General features: G+C 48.8%; 1 protein-coding gene across 2 annotated transcripts in view; it reads right to left on the bottom strand.

Annotated features, from left to right (window-relative positions):
* The window catches only part of OTUD5 (OTU deubiquitinase 5), a 55,083-nt gene extending 46,008 nt beyond the window's left edge, over positions 1–9,075 (bottom strand). Inside the window, exon 1 of one of the 2 annotated variants that reach the window (XM_048490482.1) lies at positions 7,302–9,075. In XM_048490482.1, the coding sequence (XP_048346439.1) occupies positions 7,302–7,925 (624 nt within the window). In that variant the 5' untranslated portion in view covers positions 7,926–9,075. The remainder of the gene's footprint in view (positions 1–7,301) is intronic. The other variant, XM_048490481.1, reaches the window with a different exon arrangement.
* Between the last annotated feature and the right edge of the window lie 13,411 nt (positions 9,076–22,486).

Below are 22,486 nucleotides of genomic sequence, written 5' to 3'. Positions count from 1 at the left end.
AGCAATATTCCATATTAGACACAGGACACCCCCTTGGCTGGGCAGGACTGAAATGAGCAAAACGGTCGCGGAGGCCGACAGCTGCAAACTCCCTCAACTCCCAGCTTATCTCCTTGGGACCTTCCAGAAATGAGCCGGGTATTTCCCAGAGACTTAAGAGGCGTTCTGCTGGAAACACGTAGCAGCAGCATACAACAGGGCATTTCTTTAAAATATCTCTGTTCTGTTTTTTGATCCTAGACACATATATAACAAGCATCATGTCATTAAAAAACAACAACCCAGCAAGGAGCAAAGCAGGGTGAGGGAAAACCTCACACAAGGAAAGAACGAATGGGGCACTTGCTGGAAGGATCAAATTAACAGTAATCTTCCGGAACAGAACTGCTGTTGTCCGCCACCTAAAACCACAAAGGAATAGCCAGGAGAGTCTCCTTAGTGCTGTGGCTGAAAAGACTCTGATCCCGAAAAGCCACCCACAACAGTTCCAGACCTGAAGAAACATGAACAGGTCTGGACAGCAGAATTATCTGAGCTCCGGTAAAGAGGGCTGACACTGCCCATGTTTGCTTGAAATATGCTCGAGTGACTTGACAACACAAGGAAGCCAAGAAAGCACAACAGAGTTAGTAGTACAAGCAGCACTTCCTGTATACAAAGCATTTTCACAAAACATGGGAGCCATAAACCTTGGATTTGGTAAACAGAATCAGACAAACTTTTAGACTCGGCTCTGACCTTCAGAATGGCATCTGCTCATATAACTATCGGGAGAGTAATATCTACTTCTCAATACAAGAGTCATGGAATCAGGCAACAGCTGCTCCAGACTTCCGCCAGGTGCAGGAAACAGATGCAAAGCTCTTCTCGCACTAACAGAAAGAAGATGATGGGAAGCCATAGAGAGCCCGGAGTCCTCTGAAAGGAAATCAAAAATGATTCTTCCATTTTTGCTGCAATCCTTTTCCAGGACCAACAGCCTCCCCTTCCTGTCTCTTCAACCACCAGTCCACCTTCACCATCCCTTACCTAGATCATCTTCGTTGTTCTTCTAGCAAAATTCAGCCTCTCGGTACCCACTTTTGCCCTGTCTCCCATCCTTTGGCAGCAGGTTCACAATCAAGGATGCAGGATCATATTTTATACTGGGGGCGTTATTTGCAAGTGGGTGCCTGACCTCCACAATGGCAACTGGTTCCTGTGCCTCACTCAAGTGTATTTTAATTGTTAACTTCCTCTGACAAACCACATGGCAGAACGCCCCAGTACACTAATAAGCCAGCATAACAACCCCATCAACTTCAACCCCCCTAGGCAAACAACTCAAGCTGATGTCTAGCTACAGTTCTTGGCATGTCTGTCTAGTGTGTTTCAGGACAACTGTCCTTCCCATGTGAAAGGACTCCCAAGGAGAAGCGAGCTTCCTACCTGTGCGTATGCCATCAAGTCACAGCTGACTTACAGCAACCCCACAGGGCTTTCAGGGAAGGAAAGAAATGTTTGGTGGTGGCCTCTGCATCATCATAACCTTGCTTTCCCTGGCAGGTCGTCCTGCTTAGTTTCTGAGATCTGATGAGATCAGGCTAGTCTGGACTATCCAGGTCAGACATTACGTGGAACTTCTACTGTGGGAAGCATGAAGGGATTCCTGAGCAGAAGCAAGCTCACTGCTTGCCAAACACCAGTTCAGCTCTCTACGTTGGTTTTACTGCCGCCTTGCCAAAAACAAGCTCAAATATCTTCTCTGTTCGATGCTCCTGACCATTCCTACAGCATCTTCAAGGACAAAGAGTATCCTAACGCATGCAATTCAAGCAGGAATTCCTGTCACTGGACTCTCCTGGCCTCGAAAGCTTGACAGAGCCCAACTGTCATAAAAAGAAAGAGAAAAGCCATTTATGCTATGACATTTGCTCATAAGGAAGTGATTTATAGAAGAGAAGATTCGATAATCCATAGTGTGATGCAGAAATCACGCAAAAACATCTTATCCCGGAAGGCTCACAGGTACACAGGACCGAAAGGAGCAGCTGGCCGGCAAGCACAGTCTTTATGCAGGATAATCAACCGCATGCCAGTTGGTACCATCTTTCACAAAGAAATGTTTTCCACGCAGAAAACATGCAGGGTTCGATCTACAGCAGCATTTCCACAGATGAAATAATTTCTGTCTGCACAGTGGGACTGTCTCACTTCTCCCCTTTCTGAAATGCTGTTAAGGGGGCACCCCACCTCTTGAGAAGAACATTTCAGGGGGCATTTTGGGCTGCAGCGGGAAGTAAGAAATCCATACAGATTCAACTTACAGAACAGTTCGACAACTGAATGCCCCAAACAAGAAGCCGTTTTAATTTCTTTTATTACACTGACCAGCCCTTAAAACTTGCAAGTCTCTCCATCAACCACATCTCCCCCTCCTGACAGCAACTGCCCACAACCGCACCCCGTAGCTAAGTAGTAGCTTAACCAGTGCCACAGTGGGAACCCCCATTTGCAGGACTCACCACTAGGAAGTCTAATGCAAGTTCTGCTAGCCCCATTTATTTTTAACTTGTCACCCCCTCACGGGCAAGGCTACAGCTGCAGCCCAGACAGATCCGTTTGGTGCCAAGCATCTGGCAGGCAATGCTTCAGAGACAAGCTCCATCCCCACCCAAGGACCATTCAGTGCACTGTGGGCTCACTACCTTGAGACAAGACACAAGCCCCCTCCTTCGCAAAACTCGACTTCTATAAGGTATCATTCACCATAAGAATGTGGCGCCTGGGTGACAACATATGTTTCAGCAGTTTCTCACACTTTACCTTTTTTGTGAAAACGGCAAAGTGTGTTAAGTGTACATCAATTGTTACAAAATACGCCGTAAGCCCTGCGGGTGGAGAGGTGCACTCCAGATGAGGAGGCATTTCAGAACAATTCAGATGTTGCACCTGGTCTCAAATGCAGCAGTTTCACTTTTGGATACAGCTGGACCTCCAGAAATGGCTCTCGGACCTGCTTTACCTTTCAGAGTCCTGGTTAAGCCTGGGTTTTTTCCAATGTACAGAATGCTAAATGCTTGAATGTAATGTTACTTAAAGTAGGGGACACAACTCAAATCTCTGAGGGCCGTGAGGTATTCTGCATTCCATCTTATTATTATAGCCCGAGGAAGAGTGCTTACCCACATGTAGGTACAGAATAAGTTCCACTTAATGTTTATCGAGCTGTTTAAGGCCAAGGCTGATGGTGTAAAATCAGGTAAAAACATATTACTGAATTAAAATTCTCCACACATTTTGCCCAAGAGGCTTCTTTAGAGACATCTGTTAGCCTTGCAGTGGTTTTCTCACCTTGTCTACCGGACAGGGGAAAAGAGTTACCCAAATTCATGGAGATCCGACATTCTAGTTGTTCATAATGAAAGCACAGTGAAAGTTACAGGTACTGAACTGATAATGGCCCGCTTGTATAAAAGCCAATGGAATGCTTGCCGATATGGAACAGGTTTGACCTTTCACAGCTACCCAGAAACAAACCTGTGAATAGTGTGTAGAAACAGGAAACATCACAAGCAATGGAGGCTGCATTGCATCACTTGAAGAATGCTGTACAGGCTGGTCCCCTGAGACCACTTCTCCGAAGCATCTTTTCACAAGACAGACCCGTGACACCTGGCAGCAGCATTTGGACACCACTGCTAAGTTAGCAAGAATGCAAAGTGATGTAATGACTAAATCCAGAACCCTGTGGTCAAAGCCTTTTCCAGAGACATAAGCAATGGTCTGCATTCATGAAACAATCACCATGTATCAAATACACCTACCAGAGCTTTCCTATACCCTAAAAAGCCTCTATTTTCCCCTAACCCCCCTCAGACACAATGCCTTCTGTCTGAGGCAACTCACATGGCCCACTGCAAAACAAGCACAAACACACACAGAAAGCCACCCCAAACTTGCCTTTTGGTAGCCAGGGGTTGACCACATGCAGCCATGTCCTGAGCCACACAGTCATGCTCCCATTCTACATTTCTGGAACAGTGACCGTGGCTGCTGACACCCCCACGCACGTGCATCCTATGGAAACGTGGCAGCCAGAACTAGCCAGCAGTGAGGGAGAGGCTTGTTGAATATGTAATTTGAGCAATGTTGCTGTATGGATGGATGCCTCAAACTAAATATATGTTACTCTTTTCGGGGGGGGGGGGAGAAACAGAAACAGAAACATTTAAAACACACAGAAACATTTACTCTGCTTCTTTGTATAGTTTTCTTAAAAGGTTTTCTCTGTTGTTCAGTTCTTAGGTTTGAGACCTTTTCTCCCTCAGTTCAAGCAAAACCAAGAGATACTATTTAAAACAGCTGTCTTGCCTCCCCCCACCCAAGCCGTGGAAAATAGTTTTTCAGTTTTGCTACTGCTGCATCTGGCAGAACTTTCAGCTAAATTCCAAGCCATCAAGGATTCTGTTTCAGTCCTCTGACATCTGGATTTCACATCGCTTCCAAAAAATTGTCTAGGGCGATGGTGCCAGTTACTTCAACTGTGGCTGCCCTCATCTGCCACGTTCGATCTTACTTCAAGGTTGAACTGACGGTGCAGAAAGTATGTTTAAACACTTCAAAAGAATAAAGTAATTCTCCTTTTACTGAGCGTATACCTTAGAAAAGGTCCAGTACTTCCTTACAATGCAAAGGGGGCTCTGTTACAGAGTCGTTGGTAGGAATTTATCTCTGCAGAAAAGGCAATATGAAAAGTGTAACTAGAAGGCAGAACGTTTAAAAACTACTGCTCCCAAGCCATCGCAGTAGTAAGCGTCTAACCAGCTTCCAAAAGCAATTCAGCTTAGTAGGACTAACAAAGATTCCCCTACGCTTTACTTCCCTGTGATTCATTTTAAAATTTTGTCTCTCCTTCCTACTCTTTGAAAGGCTGATAATATACAGAAATATCTGTTTCTATCTTCAGAACATATTTTAAAATATGGAGTTTTGCCTGAAAATCTTTTCTGTCCTAAGCAGCTGAATGGGATGGGGCTAGCCAGCACCTACAAATAAATAAGAAAGCTCTATTATTTTCTAAAAATGGCTCAGATTGAAACCATAATAAATAGCCCAGAGTACAGAGATGGCTTGCGGAATCTTTCCATCTGGACAATCCCAAGTTGCTTTCTAGTTGGGAATGGTCCCAAAGTCTAATGGAGGTGGGTTCAGGGGCAGGGCAGGGTGCTGCTGTGGCAGGGGCGCAGGGTGCGCGTGCGCCCCAGGCACATTTTCCCTTCACTCCACCCCTGGAGGAGCACATTCTTTCCTGGCATCAAGTTCCTAGTTCGTTCCCCAGCATCTCCAGATAAAGGAACTTCAGTAGCAAGACTGGCACCTGATTTAGAGATGTCAGTGTCATATTAAGATTAAGGGCAGACCCTCCCCACCCACCCCAGAGCAACACTACAGTTCTTTGCAAAGAAAAGAGCACCACTTAAGCAAGCATGAAAGCACTACTGAGAACTCCTCCCTTTTATTTTGATAATCATTTATCCTCTTCAAAAGTTGTCTCTGCCCACATCTATTCCACCTTGTTATCCTCTTGCTAATGAATCTGCTTTCTTAATGGTGTAAGGTTACCCTAAATGATGAAACTATCCATCCTTCTGAAGACAGCAGCTTTATTCCCACTACCAAAAAGTGGTACTGGAGTTCTGGGTGGGTGGGTGGAATAAAGCTGAGGGGATCACCCTCTTTCATCCCTGCAGATGACTTCCAAATGTCATCAGCACAAGACAAAAGGCTGTTCAGTGGCCAGGGGAAGTGCCCTTCTGCTAGACCAGCGGTTCTCAACCTGTGGGTCACAACCCCTTTGGGGGTCGAATGACCCTTTCACAGGGGTTGCCTAAGACCACTGGAAAACACATATTTTCGATGGTCTTAGGAATTGAGACACAAATCATTTTATGGGGAGGAACATGAGGAACTATATTAAAGGGTCGTGACATTAGGAAGGTTGAGAACCACTGTGCTAGACAATGCCCCTGTCATTAAAAACATTCTTTCTTTTCACCTAGCATCCCACGATGCATCTGTTCCTTGGAAATAGTTCCTTGGAAATAGTTCCTTGGAAATTGCTATCTACTATCTTCAAGAGGATGGTTTCCATCATGGTCTTGCAATTAAGTACTCCCACTACCCCTCTCAGCTTACTGAGGGTAAAGTGCATCTGATTGGGGAAGGCAATAGCAAACCCCCCCCCCCCCGCGTCCAACCCAGCATGCCTAGTAGTGATATGATGTCACCCCAATGACCTGGTGCTTGCATAAGGGACTACGTTTATTTCCTCCACAGAGCTCCTCATCCTCTTTTGTCCTCAAAGAAACCTTCGTATTCTACCAGTAAGGAGAACTTGTTTCAAAATAAAGACCACTGACGCTGCACTCCCCCAGCTTGGAAGTTCAAGCCTGTTTCCTCTCTCCTGGTTGTGGCACTGCCCCCATTTCTCAAAACACTAGAAGATCTAAGCAATCACCAGCAGAGGAGGCCTTCCCTCTTTCAATCACAGAGAAACACCCTTTTGATGAAAACACAGATACCCTCCTCACCTGCAATCGATGCAAGAACCAAGCATCTGAGGTGGACTTCTATTTTCCTTCAGTAGGAGACATATGATTTAGCAGCTTTGTATGTATGCCCAGTGTTTCCTTTTAGAGGGTACCAGAATACTGATTTGCTTGATTCTGTTTGTAAGCCACTGAGCGCTGATTTGGCAGGGAGAGGGTGGAATACAAATAAATATTATTTTGTCAAGAAGACCCAAGTCATTCCAGTGTAGGAGCCTTTGAGGTACTGACCTGCCCCTTGGAGATGATCTGCGATCTCTGCATACAGACCAAGCCATCGCCAAGAAACCTCCTTAGAATGAATTCCTAGTTCAGTGCATGGTCAAAGGCTTCCACGGCTGAAATCATCCAACTGCCGTGGTCTTTCCGGGCTGTGGGGCTGAGTGGCCTGGATGGTTTTTGCTCCTCATGTTCCACTCGCATCTACGGCTGGCATCTTCGTTACTGTCTCACGGTGAAATGTGTTTACTGCGACACACCTCCAAAGATGCCAGCCACCGTTGCAGGCGAAAAGACCAGGCTGCAGCCACACAGCCCCTTCCCTTGAGCACGGCCTGCCTGCCTTGCGGACGGAGGACGGAGACAGCAGGTCCCCCGTGAACTCTGAGAGGCACAAATGACCAGGCCAGGCCCCTCCCGCAGGCCGGCCGAGGGCAAACCCGGGCTGGCCGGGCACGTGTGGAAGTGTGCCGTCGTCCCCCTCTTGCTTACCTGCTCCACGGTGGCCGGGTCCATGCTCTCGATGCGGGCCGCCGCCGTCTCGTACTCGTCCTCGCTGTTGTAGCCGGCGCCGGCCTCGTCTTGCTCGGGGCTGTTGCCTCCCGCTCCGCCAGGCCCGGCTGCGCCGCCGAGCCCCAGGCCGCCGCCGCCTCCACCTCCGCCGCCTCCTCCTCCGCCGGGGCCCCCCCGCCGCCGCCGCTTACTGTGGCCCGGGCCGGAGCAGCAGCCGCCGCCCACTCCGCCGCGCGCCTCGCCCACCGCGGCGGGGTCCAGCAGGCCCAGGCCCGGCCCGTCGCCGCCGGCTCCGACGGCGGGGTTGGGCGGCGGAGGGGAGCCGGCGGAGGGGAGCCCCCAGCGGGGCGGCGGGGGCGGCGGTGAGGCGCGGGGGCGGGCGCCGCCGCGGCCAGAGTGCGCGTCCCCCGGGCCCACCCCTCCGCCGGGGCCGCCGCCGGGGCCTCGCGGGTGGGAGTCGGCGCCCGGGCAGCCTCGGGAGTCCGGGCCGCCCACGCCGCCCGCGCCCCCGGGGCCGCCCGCCACTCCCCCGCGGGAGCCCGGCTGGTCTCGGTCGCCATCCCCCGCCGCCGGGCAGGGCTTCTTCTTGGGCAGGATGGTCATGACCGGAGGCTGGAGGGGCGCGCCGGGCCCTGCGGAGGGGCGAGGAGGACCCGGATGGAGAGGGCACGGGCTGACAGGGAGCCCGCAGGGGGGCGGCCGGGCAGGTACCCGGATGTCACGGCCGGCGACAGGTCAGCGGGAGAAGGCCAGAGAGCAAGCAGATAGATGCCCGGATGGAGAGGGCTCCGGCAGACGCCAAGCGAATGCCCGGATGGAGAGGGCAAGGGCTGACAGGTAACCCCGGGGTGGGGGACAGTTGGGAAGGGACCCGGATGTAAGGGCTAACGGCAGGTCAGCGGGGTGAGAGAGCAAGCAGATGCCCGGATGGAGAGGGCTCAGGGAGACGCCAAGTGCCCGGATGAAGGAGGCTAAGGCACCAACTCGAGTACCCGGATGAAGGAGGCTAAGGCACCAACCGAGTACCCGGATGGCGAGGGCAAGGGCTGACAGGTAATCCGGACGAGGGATGGGGAAAAGGACCCGGATGTGGGGCTCACAACTGGTCAGTACGAGAAGGCGAAAGAGCAAGCAGATGCCCGGATGGAGAGGGCTCAGGGACACGCCAGTGGCCCGGATGAAGGAGGCTAAGGCACCAGCCCGAGTACCCGGATGAAGAAGGCTAAGCGAAGGAAGGACGATGGGGCGGCGGCGGAGGGGCCGCTCCTTCAGAAAAGGGTAAGGAAGCCCCAAAATGCCCGGACGACGGGATCGATCACGACGTCTGGCGTTCACCCCCACAGCTCAGCGGGGAGGCGGAAGAACCGGTGAAGAAAGCCTGCCATCCGGGGAGGCGCCTGAGAGAGACAGCCGTCCTGAGGGAGTCCCTTTTCCTTCCTTCCTTCCTTCTCCCCTGGGAGGCCTGTCGAGGGCGGGTGTCTTCTGGTAGCGGCGGCCCGTCAGCGGGGCCCGGCCTAGTGTCAACATCAACACAGCCGGCCTCTGACCCCGGCGAGCTCGGCTTCCGTTTCCACCCTTCTTAGCAACAGGATCAAGGCGGGCCGTAGCAACCGACCCGTTCTCGGTTGGCTCGGGACCATGTGACCTCGAGCTCCTTGGCCGAGCCGGGACGGAAGTGTGTTCCGAGTGGCTGAGGTCCACGCTGCCAATCAAGTCAGGCCCCGCCTCCTTTCGATGGGCCCCCTCCCCGATACCGTACTACGGAAGAGGGCAAAAAAGAAGAGGGCAAAAAAGGAAGAGTGAGAGGAGGCGGGAACATTTGCCGTGTGACTCGCTCCGATAGGTTGTATAAAGTAGTTTGCGGGCTTTCATTCGTTCGGAGATGCGGCTCTGCTTCATGATTGGCCGCGGAAGGGGCCGGTCTTCTCGGATTGGCGGAGAGCCTTCCCAGGCGTGGGAGCGAACAGGTTGGGAAACAAGGTCGGAGAGCCGGGCTGGGTTTCGTCGTCGGGCTTAAACCTCGCACAGTGGGAAACTGTCTGGTGCGCATGCGCGACACTGCTAATTTCCAGCTTTTGCATCCTGTTTAAAGCGCCGCTTGCAAATTAGCTCGCTCGTACGTCAATTTACAGATCACGTGTTTTTTGTTTTTAATTGCTTGAGATAATTTTTAACAGTATTGGGGGGGTGCACTTTAAAATGCATGTGAATCCAGAGACTTAAAAACATCTGGGGTGTAAGTTTTGAGAGTCATCACTCCCTTCCTCAAGCACATGACACATCTGACAGCAGGCATACTTTCCAAGAAAAACTAACACTTAAATTTTTTTGTAGCTTTTAAAGTTCTCTTAAAAGTGAGTGTTGTGTGTTTGGATTCTAAATAGCTGGCTGTCCCAGAATTTCAGCTGATATCCAAATGACATAGATCTGTCTGGAGAAAATAGCTGCTTTGGAGGGTAGACTCTTTGGCATTGTAGCCCACTGAGGTGCCTCTCCTCTCCAAACTCTCCTTTAAAATCTCTCTCTCTCTCTCTGTGTGTATGAATTAAAATGTTATACTTCAAATCTTTCCAGCACCAAAAACACACACAAAGGGGGTAAAAGTCACCAAATTTCAAAGTACTTATTCCATAAAGTTTCAGGAATAATGCTGAACAAGCCAGAGTTCTGTTGGCTTAAACTAGTCTTTCAGTGTTTTAATGGCATAAATATTGTTATGGTTATAAATATATTTTATGATGAATTTTATGTATTTAATGGATTGTAAGTCTTCCTGAGACCCAGCTATGGCCAGGAAAGGGTGGGGTATCAGATTTTATAAACTAAACTAAAGCTCCACTTTAAAATCTCCAGGAATTTCCCAACCTGGAGCTTGCACCCGATCCTGCATTTCCACTAGACCAGGGGTAGGGAACCTGCGGCTCGAGAGCCGCATGCGGCTCTTCTGCCCTTGCACTGTGGCTCCACGAGCCAAGCCGCCGACCCCATCCTTGCCCGCCCTGCAGGCAGCAGGGCGGGCGCACCAACTGCCCACGGTCGGCTGGGCGCCGCTGGCTTCCCTCAGCCCGCCCTGTTGGGTGGGAGACTGGAGTGTTTTTTCTGGCCGACGGCAGAATCAGAACCGCCCTGACTAAATGCCTCGCCTCCTGCAGGCAGCAGGTGGGCTGGCGATCCATGCAAGCTTCTCTTCAGAAATGGGAGCACAGTAAAAGGTAAAAAAACCTCCCCTATATATATATAGTGTTATCTTTATTTTAAATGTCAAAAATTATTTGCGGCTCCAAGTGTTTTCTTTTCCCATGGAAAACGGGTCCAAATGGCTCTTTGAGTGTTAAAGGTTCCCTACCCCTGCACTAGACAGTTGTGAGAGATGATGAGGGAGAGGTTCTCTCTTACCTTCACTTGCCTTTCCCAGAGTGAATTTTGGCTCAAGCGATCAGACTATTTGCACAGGCATGTGTCTAGTGTATACAGTGTTTTCCTGAGTGCACATCATCCCTTCTCTTGTATTTTAGAAGAGTTAGGGTTAGATAAGTTTAGAGATAGGGAAAGGATTTTATTTTTGCTTGGAATCAACTCTAGTGGCTCAGCTTTCGAATACATAAATAATTGGGATACTGAGATGAGGACTGGGGTTTTTAAACTTTAATTTTAGCTTTCTGAGCCCTTGGCTGACAGGGTTCCCACAAAGCTCTTGAAACCTTCTTGAGTCTCGTTTGATGACTGAAGTAACAGACCCTAACACTTAGGTGACCAGTTTTATTGTCCCATACTTTTGGAGATAATTAGTATTTTACCAGCTTCATTCATTCTCCCTCTTAATTGCTTTCTGCCAATTCCATCTACCGCTCATCTTTTTTTGATGATAATTTTGAATGGTTTTATTTTTCATTGCTGCTGTTATTAGTTGTTGTTATTATTATTGATTAGAGTTATGGAACCTTAGGTATTGCTTATTAATCTAAAAAAATACTGATTTTATTGCATTATTGCTGTAAGTTACCTCGAAAATTGAGGTTGACCAAAATTGAGGTTGTCCAAAATTGTCCTAAATAAGTAAATGCCCTCAGTGCCAGATTCATAAATATCACTTGTCTCATTGCAATCAAATTTAGTTGTAGGTAGGTAGAAGAAGAGTTCAGATTTATACTCCACCTTTCTCTCCTGTATGGAGCCTCAAGGTGGTTTACAAACTCCTTTCCCTTCCTCTCCCCACAGCAGAAACCTTGTGAGGCCCATGGTCACCCAAGTGGGCTCCAAATGAAGGAGTGGGGAAACAAATACAGTTCACCAGTTAAGAGTCCACTACTCATGTGGAGGAGTGTTACCGCCCAGGAAAATAAACAGAATATTTTCCTGAGTCAAGTTACGTGACTATACTGGCTCCATGCCCGGACGCGGAGACTTGTGTGGCTCAGAAGCCTACATAAGGCTTGCAAAGGTAGTGAACATGTGATTATGCCAATGTTGTATGGTTTCCCTATTCTTTATGCCCTTCTAGGATGTAATAAAAGTCCCTTTAGAGTTGAATTTATGATTTGCCCGCTGCTTAGGATCTTAGTTTGACTAGGTTCCCTAGTTAGTTTAAGGTTTTGTTATTTTTAATTTAGGAGAGTCTTGCCTATAAGTATATGTGTTTATCCCTTAAGGTTTCCCTAATGTTTAAGTTTAGAAATGTTATTTTTGAAATTTGTGTCTGTTAGCAAAAAACGGGTAGCTCCTCAGGCAGAGAGGCTGGATATTAAGGACAAGGAAGTTGGACTCTGGAATGCAGCTTAGGGTACCAACACTCCAGCCGACTCCCAGAAGTAGCAAAGACATTAAAGACCCCTTTTCGGACTTGCAAATCAAATCGTTGGCAGCACCCAGAGGTCCCCAGCCGTTGGGAGATGTGCAGGGACCAGCATTGGACATCAGTTTCTGAATTTTTTCTTTGTTGCAAGTGATGAGGGAGCGGGAGCCTCAGAGGCGTTATCATTGAAGGAAACAGCCATCTGATAAAGAAAGATAGGTGTGGTAGCGAGAGCCCACCTGGATTTCCTGAATGGACCTTATCGGCTTTCCTTTCAGCACCATTGCGAGATCTCGCGGGACTACATTTGACAGCGGGATTTCGTGATCCCATTCAAAGTTGTAATTGTATCTTGCTTTTGTATTGTTTTTTTCTTATTGGTGTTTGGTGAGGGACTTGCCCCCTCACCTCCCCTTTCTACCTCTCCCTTTGCCCCTTTGAAGTTTGGGAATAAAAGTCCTTGCACTTGGTTGCAAAAGTGCAATTCTCCTGCCTGAGCTGTGACCACCATCTCTGAATAAAATCCTTTTGCTTTGAAGATCATTGGCTTCCTGCGCCTCATTACGTTGCTGAGCTGAAATCACTTATTGTTACCTGAGCAGCAGCGGTAACAGGAGTGGGGAATCAAATCCAGTTCTCCAGATAAGAGTCAGCCGCTCTTATTCACTACACCACACTGGCTGTCTATGTAATCACAAGACAATAGTGATTTCTTAGCAGTTTCTGGCCTTGGTTCCTTTGCATCCTGTGGGTGTGTATGTGTGTGATTTTGCCATCAAGTCACAGCTGATTTATGATGATCTTGTAAAGTTTTCAAGGCAAGAGGTGATTTTCCACTGTTGACCTCTGGGTGGGCAGAGAGAGTCCTGAGAGAACTGGGACTGGCCCAAGGTCACCCAGCAGGTTTCATGTGGAGGAGTCAAGAATCAGTAACCCATAATGATAATATATTGAGAGTGAATTCTATTATAAAAGAATCTGGACAATATTCTGGATTCAAAATTAATGCAGAAAAGACCAAAGCTTTACTAATGAATATGTCCAAGAAAGAGACCCACGAGTTTAAGGAAAGATCAGGATTTGTTGTAACAAATAAGGTTAAGTATTTAGGGATCGTTCTGAGAAATAAAAACAACAATCTATTTGAAGACAATGACTGTAAATTATGGCAGGACATAAAAAGAGATTTAGAAATACGGAAAAACCTGAATTTATCATTCTCTGGGATAATGATCAAAAATAATGTACGTCCAAGATTTATGTTTTACTTTCAGAACTTACCAATAATCTTATCAAGAAAAATATTTCTGAATTTGAAATCAATAATCATAAAATTCATTTGGAAGGAGAAAAGAAGTAGAATTAAATATTTATATATGATTCAGAAACGAAATAAAGCTTCCAGACCTTCAGTTATATTATGAGGCTTGTGCCTTATCATGGTTGAAAGAATGGATAGAATTTCAAAATGAAATTAACATTAGAAGGCTACAACTTGTATAAAGGAAGGCATGACTTCTTTTGGCCTTTAGGGAAAAAATTTTAATAATTTTAACTCCCACTTAATAAGAAAAACTTTAGTCAAAGTATGGCTAAAATATAAAAGGTTTTTTTTAAAAAATAACAAAGTACCTCAATGGATGTTGAGAATCGAATCTATTCAAATAGGAGAATTTTTGGAACATAATTTACGGCTTACCTATAAAGATCTATTAAAAGTAGACAATAAAGGAATAAGTTTGAAGGAGAGATCTGCAATTACTGTACAGGGAAAACCATGCCAATGGTTCAGTTACACATAATTATTGGAAAGTTTAAAAAAAGATAAACTAAGTGGGGGGTTCCAAATAATACAACATAAATTTGAAAAAAAACATTCCTGAAAGATGACCAGAAATTAACTAAAAAGACATACACCTTACCATAAAAGTCAGTAACCCAGTTCTGTAGATTAGAACCTGGTGCTCTTAACTACTTTCCCACCCAGACTCTGGGTCCTCGGAGTAGTTTTATTTAATCAGACCAGCAAAGCTGACGTTTGTTGGCCATTTGCAGGATGGAGAGCAAGGAACTTGGAACCAGCTTCAGCCTCATCCCAGACAAAGACCTGGGGATCAACTTTAGCCTCAGATGGGAGCTGGGTGTCATCCTGAGCCCCTCCTTTAGGCAGTTATAATTATTAGCAGTAGCAAGTAATTTTAACAAACATAGTTGATCCTTGCAGGGGCTCCCATCTCAGAATCCCGCCACACATCAACAACCCCGGGGGAAAATAGACGTGTGTTTGAGCTCTCATCTAAGTTTATTGGCACAAAACTACAGCAGCATCCTTCTTGTTGAAGCAGCCGCCCCTCTGCAGCACTTCCTCCCCGCAATCCCTCCAGTCCCCTGACATCCATGGTCTGTTTTTCTAGTTTCTTCATTCACACACAGACATTCTTCACTCACATCTGTCCTCGCCCCCCCAGGTCTGCCTTATTCTCTCTGTTTGTATGCAAACAGGAACCTGAGTTGAAGTGACTTGACCTAGGTACCACAAGACATGTTGATGCACAGAATAAAAATCAGGGGGCTGGGCTTCCAGCTGCACCTCCCCTCTCTTTAGACCAGAGTTCAGGAGCAGCAGTGGCGTAGTGGCTAAGAGCAGTGGCTAAGAGCAGGTGCACTCTGATCTGGAGGAACCGGGTTTGATTCCCAGCTCTGCCGTTTGAGTTGTGGAGGCTTATCTGGGGAATTCAGATTAGCCTGTACACTCCCAGCTGTACACCTTGGGCTGTACACCTTGGGCTAGTCACAGCTTCTCGGAGCTCTCTCAGCCCCACCCACCTCACAGGGTGTTTGTTGTGAGGGGGGAAGGGCAAGGAGATTGTCAGCCCCTTTGAGTCTCCTACAGGAGAGAAAGGGGGGGGTATAAATCCAAACTCTTCTTCTTCTTCTTCTTGGTTCAGGCTTGCTTAGCAAAGCGTGGGCACCCAAACCTTAACCCTAGCTTGATTTGTACATTCTACAGAATGTCACATTTTTTTCCTGGATTGGGTTGCATATATATATATATGGAATGCATATATGGAATATACAACACCTTCTATATATATATGGAATATATGGAATATAGATATATATGGAATATACAACACCTTCTACTTGCAGCATAGAATCACACCATCTGTGCAAGGCTTTACTGCTTGGCCAGATGTGGGAGAGTTATTTTTAACACACCTACAAGAAATCAGGTCTTCTGTATGGGATTCCAGACCCTTTGTGTTCTCTGAGGCAAGAGGACTTGGGCTTGCTTAGCAAAGCGTGGGCACAGTTCTTAGTGCGGCCACCAGTCTCGAGCAAGAACATGCTTGGAAGAATGCTACAAACAGCGATTCCACCCCCTTTACAACTGCTTTCCCAACCTGGGGCAGGGAGGCACGTGGAGATCTTCCACTAATCCAGTGGATCTCCAGACAACCAAGACCAGTTTCTCTGGAGAAAACGGCTGCTTTGGAGGATGGACACTGTGGCATTCTGTCCTGCTGGGATGTTCTCCCTTCCCTCTCCAGGCTCCACTCTCAACATCTCCAGGTCTTTCCCAACCCAGAGCTGGAAACGCGGGGCCGGGGTGTGTGTGTGTGTTCTCATTGTGTCTCCTTTCCTCCCCCATCATCTCCCTGGGAAATGCCCGAGGAAGGTCCCAGCTCTCCCAGTCTTCATAGTTTGTCCAAGTGGACTGTGGGCAATCAATGCCACCGGGTGAGCGGAGGGGAGGCAGTGGAAAAGGCTGTGCCCCCCCACCCCCGTTTTGCAAGAGGACAAACAGAGAAGAGGCAATCCTATCTTCTTTTAAACTGTATTCAGTTGTTCCTGGTGGAGCAAAAGAAAAGGAGTTGCAGGGGGAGGCCAGGCCGGGCTTTGCAAAAAATGAGACTGTTGAGGCTCAGGCTGAGATATTTCATGGTTGCCAACCTCCAGAGATCGCCTGGAATTATAATTGGTCTCCAGACGACAGGGATCGATTCCCCTGTAGAAAACGGCTACTTCGGAAGGTGGGCTCTCTGGCATTGTACCTTGCTGGGTCCCCAAACCCCTCCCTCCCCCAAATCTCCTGGTATGATCCAACCCAGACCTGGCAACTCTACACACCCATCGCTTGGCAACACTGTTCTGCCAAGGGAGGGCCTTGGTGTCTCACTGAGAAAGTCGACAGGAAACCTTAAACAAGAACGGGATAACAAACGGCCTCATATTCATTTTGTGTTGATTCAGTTTTCAAGTGAAATGTTGGATTGTGGATCCCTTGAGCAAGGACCCCCACATCATTGTAAGCCCTCCCATAGTGATCTTTGCTGGTCAAGGGCCCAGAAAATCTTTCCTGCCTGATCATCTGGAGGTAGTGGCTGCCACAGGTGAGCCGCAAGAGTTACAAACCAACAACAAAAATAGGCAGAGTGTATTTTGATTACCTCATCAGAAATTACTGGGGCAATCGCTACCAGTGGACAGGGCAATGGCCACGAACATAGTTACCTGTGGAAGGAGGCTAGACAGATTCACGAAGGAAATGTCCACCAACGGCTAGCAGCCGTAGTGACTGAAGGGTGTCTCCACATTCAGAGACGTTAAACTCTGAAAGCTGGTGTCAGGGAATCCTTGGCCTCTCTGCCCTCTTGGTTTGACCTGCCATAGCAACGGGTCAGCTGCTGTGTGGAGCAGTTATGTTGAACTAGATAGACCACTGCTCTGATCCGGCAGTCTTTACTTATGTCCTTGAGCAGGAGCTGGTCCCCAATCTTTTTGAGCCGATGGGCACCTTGGGAACTCTCACACGGGGCGGATTCTGCATGGGCCAAAAACAGTGGTGTGAAAACGGCGTAAACCCTTTTACACCGTTTTAAACCATTTTACACCGTTTTCACACTGTCTTCACACCACTATTTTTGGCCCATGTGGAATCCGCCAGGGTGACGGGCGCAACTATGAAATGGCTGCCACGGGAAGCAGAGCCACAAACGCCCCGGAAGCCAAAGTGCAGAGGGGAGAAGAGAGACGACTGACATATACGCTGAAAAGGGGCCCGTGAGAGAATGAAGCCAACGCGGATGGCAACTCCCACAGAAACTATTTTAATTTGCACAGCCAATCGGAGCCCCACATTTTGTGGGCACCAGGGAAGGAGTCGAGGGACCGTTTCGGGGGTTCCCTGTTCCGATGAGCCAAAGAGTTGAGCGCCGAACAAATTCTTCGGTGCAGCTCATCGTGTCCTCTAATTTATACGAATGTCATCTCATCTCTTAAACTTCCCCAAATTAGGAGACAAATGACAACCACTTGGTTGTCAAGAGGGCTCGATTCTGCACAGTATAATAATCGCAGGTTACATTTGGTATTTTAAAATATTTTAAAGTCTATTTTACCCCGGTCTCTCCCTTCGCATGGGTGCCCATTTCTGTGAATGAATCAAATTAAGGCTGGGAGGAAATATACCGACTTCTTTCGCACGAGCCCAGGTTTTTTTGTTTTTACAATTCAAACATGACACCCCATGTGTGACCATGCCCAGTGTGCTGCATTCTGATTGGCTATTTCTGTTGCGGGGTGGCTTGAATGATTGTTTCCATCCTGCCTTTTGATTTGCCGGCAGCCATGGGAAATCCAAGCAGGAACCTCCCCCACCCACACCCCGCTTTTCTCTAGATTTGGAAAGCAGCCTGAGCAACACTGCAAGCACGTTGCACTATACAAAATAAACACTTTTGACTAATACTGGGCAGAGCACTATGCCCCATCCACATTCAAAGGTGTGCAAAAAAACCACACTCCCCCTCCCCCGATATACCAAATAACATTTGCCCAAAGGTGTGCATCTACCTAGCTGTGCAATCTGAGTGCTCAGCACACGTAAAGAAAAGGAGACAGGGCCACTGTTGTGACCCCACTTGGGTGAGATGGCAGCTGGCCACTGTCAGGGACAGAAACTTGGGGAGCGTTTTGGAAAGGGCGTGCTGCCACTCCGGTCAGCGGCTCAGCATGAACAAAACCGACATCACGGGAGGCGGGGAAACAGGCAGCCGGGGCGAAAAATAAACCGGTTGGGTGCCTGTGAGGTTCCCACAGAAGTGGTTTTAGCCCGGGATTTGTGAGAAAGATCCCCATTTTCGTGCATTTGTAAAAATATTGCGGGCTAATCCCGCTTCAGGATCGGGAGCCATGCAAAGTTCGTGCCCAAACCGGGCTATTTTCCTTCGTTGACCCAGTATATTTGTGCTGTGCTGAATCGACCAGGGACCCCACTCTAGTCCAGTCACCCGTGCTTAAGAGAGGAGGTGTGCGCTGATGCTCAGCTCACGCCCAGCCATCAGCTGCCTGCAAGGGGCTAACTTCCCACTGTGGGATGTCTGTAGCCCGGCCAGCTGGGTCCAAGCTTGGTTTGGAACCAGCTGTCGATGGCCACTTGGTTTGGAACCAGCTGTCGATGGCACAGGGTCAATAGAGGCGTACCTTGCTTGAAGCAGAGGTGCGAAGAATACCTTGAGTGGACTTCTTTTGGTACATACAGAGCAAGGGGAAAAAAGGAAAGAGATAAGCTATCCAAAGCAGTAAACGGGGAAATCCACATTTCCTGCATAATTTAGGAAGATGATTCACTGACATCAGCCAAAAATAGTTTGGCAGCTGAAAATCCCCCCCCACCCTCCCATGAACATGAGGCAACCCAATCCACCACAAAGTTCTGTTGCACAAATATGATTCAAATGTACAGGAGCTGCAAGAAAGCACAATTTTGCCTGGCGGATCAGACCAGGATCTGTCTAGATCCCGTTTTCCACAAAAGTCAACTGGACACTGTGGGGAAGATCACAAGCACCTTCACGCGTCCGTGTCACTCTCTCACGTCGCTGTCACGCGTTGTGGAAAAGCATTCGGTACGTTAATTTTGCATTGTCGGAAGTAATGGTTTTCTTGCGTTGTGCTCTAAATTATTAAAAATTCTAATCATCCCAGGACCGGCGAAATGAAGTCATGGTCCACACATCACAAAATCAACCTGTAGAATTCTCTGCCACAGCAGCTGATAGCAGCCACTCTTTAAGCTACACATCTTCACAATTTTTTTAAAAAATCATGCCCCTCTCTGCCATCTCACTTTTAGAGACAAGAAGTCCTCTACCCTTCAGGGTTCGTTAAAAAAATAGAAAATCTCAAGTGTAAACATTATAGGGGCAACAGGGTTCTTTCTATGCCCCTTCTCTACACCAGTTATAATTTTTTAGATCTGTCAATCCCTCTTTTTCTAAGGAACACGCCCCCCCTACACACACACCCCCGTCCAACTCCAGGCGCTGTTATTGAGCATTTCAGTGTGAAACTTCCCATTGGATTATGCCTATGAGGAAGGGAGTCAGACCTGTCCCCCGTTGCGCTCCAAGAGCTGTGCCAGCTGTGTTTTGAAGAAGCCTTTGGATTTTCTTTTCATGTACCATTTAATCTGGGGAGAGGCACAGAATATCGCAGGCAGCTACATACAAGGCTGTTTTCTAGTCATGGAACTAGTGTGGCTTTGTGATTAAGAGCAGCGGACTCTAATTTGGTGAACTGGGTTTGCTTGCCCATTCCTCCACCAGAGGCCTGCTGGGTGACTTTGGGCCATTCACGGTTCTCTCAGAACTCTCTCAGCCCCACCTGCCTCACAAGGTGTCTGTTGTGGGGAGAGGAAGGGAAAGGAATTTACAAGCCCCTGGGAGACTCAAGCAGGGTGTACAAGCCAACTCGTCTTCTTCATCTGCTTCTTCTTCTGTGTTTAGATCTTACACCCCTCGTAAATGTTTATTGATGAGCATTTATGTACAGGGGCAAGCCATCTGAGGTGACATCTGTGCTCATTCTTGGCAGCACTCAAAATCTGTTCCCTGGGATGCCTCTGCTGGCAACATCCTTCGCTGCTAGAGGCTGAAGGCCCAATGCCATCCATACTAAGGTGAGACATTTGGAGGCCGGTGAAGGGAGCCAAGACCAGCCTGCCCCAAACAGGATGTCCAATGAGAAGGGCATGAAGAGTGCAGCCATCGTCCTGAATGGTCATGAAGAAAGCCCGCTTCCTTACACGCTAAGAACCCGATCGGCAGTACCCAAGGGGGAGGAATGACCCCATAAAAGGGCCTATTTGGGTCCAACTAGTGCAGGGGTCGGCAACCTTTATCACTCAAAGAGCCATTTGGACCCGTTTTCCACAGCCCCAAAGATCTACCGAGTCGGAGAGGTGGCTCTGCACAGAGCCGCCTCCGGTTTGGCCTTTCCACTCACCTTTCCTTCCAGCTCTGAGAGGCGGAGGCACCAGGCAGGGAAACCCCTTCTGCCCGACAGAACAGGCAGCTGCCTGCTCTGTGGGGTAGAGGGGGGATGGCAGCCACAACCTGCCCGGTGCCGCCACCTCTCGCACTACGGGAGGCAGCGGCACCGGGCAGGGAAACCCCATCTGCCCGTTGGACCAGGCAGCCGCCTGCTCCCTGGGGCAAAGGGGAATGGAAGCTGCGGGGATGGCAGAGGGGAATGGTGGCTGCTCTGGAGGGACACGCCCACGCTACCCTCCAACCTCCAGGGGTCGGAGGGCAGCATGGACGTGTCCCTCCAGAGCAGTGCTGGAAGGAGAGGTGAGTGGAGGGGATGCGAAAAGCGGCGCCCTCACACACGGAGCCGCCTAGGTTCGGTTCCTCCACTCACCTTTCCTTCCAGGGCTACTCTGGAGGGCTGGAGGGACACACCCACGCTACCCTCCAACCTCCAGGCCATGTGGAGCCACCGTATAAGGCTGAAAGAGCCGCATGCAGCTCCGGAGCCACGGGTTGCAGACCCCTGCACTAGTGGAAGGAGGCCTGCTTTTGCGTACAAGAACCCCATGGACTATTGCTTGTAGGTTGATGAAAACGGCAGTTTCTGGCAGGTCTCCGTGGGCATTGAGGAAGCTTTACCTTTGGTAAATGGCCTTGGTGTTCTACTGTGTTTTGGGGGAGGGCAGAATAAGGTCATATTTCTCTTCTGTTGCATGGAAATAGTTGTTGGCTACACCTACGTGTGGGTGGCTATTCCACAGTCCTTGCGCTATAGCAGTCATCAGTAACCAGGCTGTCTTTTCCATGCAGGACAATCCAGTTGTGAATTACTGCTATAGCACTATGCAGTGTTGTCATTAGGGCTGGACGTCCAGGCAGGAGGCCAAGACCCCAGACATCCAGGCTCAGCAAGGCCCTTTCCCCCAGTGCAGGCTGCAGAGCGGGGTAATTTCTAGACCCATGGTGGCGAACCTTTGGCACTCCAGATGTTATGGACTACAATTCCCATCAGCCCCTGCCAGCATGGCCAATTGGCTATGCTGGCTGGGGCTGATGGGAATTGTAGTCCATAACATCTGGAGTGCCAAAGGTTCGCCACCACTGTTCTAGACAAATCCCCCATCTTCATTTCCACCCCTCCTCTCCCTCCCCGGTGCATTCTGGGAACCGTAGTTCTTAGAGCTCCGGGTGTTGATTAAAACACACAGACTGACCCCAGTGAAGCCAAGTGCCTAAAATTACCCAGCTGCACCACTGGTGCAATAACTGAATACCTAACCATGTGGGCCGGCTGCAGTCACGTTTGGCTTCAAAGCTCTGCCTGGTGTCGCTTACAAGTGAGGGAACGGCAGCAAACGACTTCCTGATACGGTTAAGCTTAGGCCCTCGGAGTTTAGGGACACGCTCCAGGAAGGTCCAGGAGGGTGCAGCCAGCCAGAGTGAACAGCCAGCCAGAGGAACCTGCTCGGAGTGAACATTTTCCTAATTCTGGGATCAAAATCCAAACTGGGCTTAGTTATCAGCTGCATCCTCTGCAGCGGACCTCTCAGCAGGGGCGTAATGCCCATTGGGCAAGGTGGGCAGCTGCCCAGGGCATCACCTTGTGGGGGGCACCAAAAATGCAGGGTTCGTTTTTGGGTATTTTTAGTGGTTTTCCATTTTTGGCCTGCAGGGGGCGTAGTTTTTAGGCTAGAGGCACCAAAATTTCAGCGTATCATCAGGGATCTGTCCTTATGCTACCCTCCAAGTTTGGTGAGGTTTGGTTCAGGGAGTCCAAAGTTATGGACTCTCAAAGGGGGTGCCGCCATCCCCCATTGTTTCCAATGGGAGCTAATAGGAGATGGGGACTACACCTTTGAGGGTCCATAACTTTGGCTCCCCTGAACCAAATTGCACCAAACTTGGGGGATCGCATAAGGACAGTCTCCTAATGATACACTGAAATTTTGATGGCAATATGTCTAAAAATGCACCCCCTGCAGGCACCAATGTCCTGGTGCAAAAAAATTTTTTGGTCGTGGTGGGGTGGCCGCCCATGGGGGGGGGGGGCATCCAAC

This window comes from Sphaerodactylus townsendi, linkage group LG03 (genome assembly GCF_021028975.2).
Source record: "Sphaerodactylus townsendi isolate TG3544 linkage group LG03, MPM_Stown_v2.3, whole genome shotgun sequence".
Lineage (NCBI taxonomy): Eukaryota > Metazoa > Chordata > Lepidosauria > Squamata > Sphaerodactylidae > Sphaerodactylus > Sphaerodactylus townsendi.
This window is presented reverse-complemented; position numbering and strand designations above follow the sequence as displayed.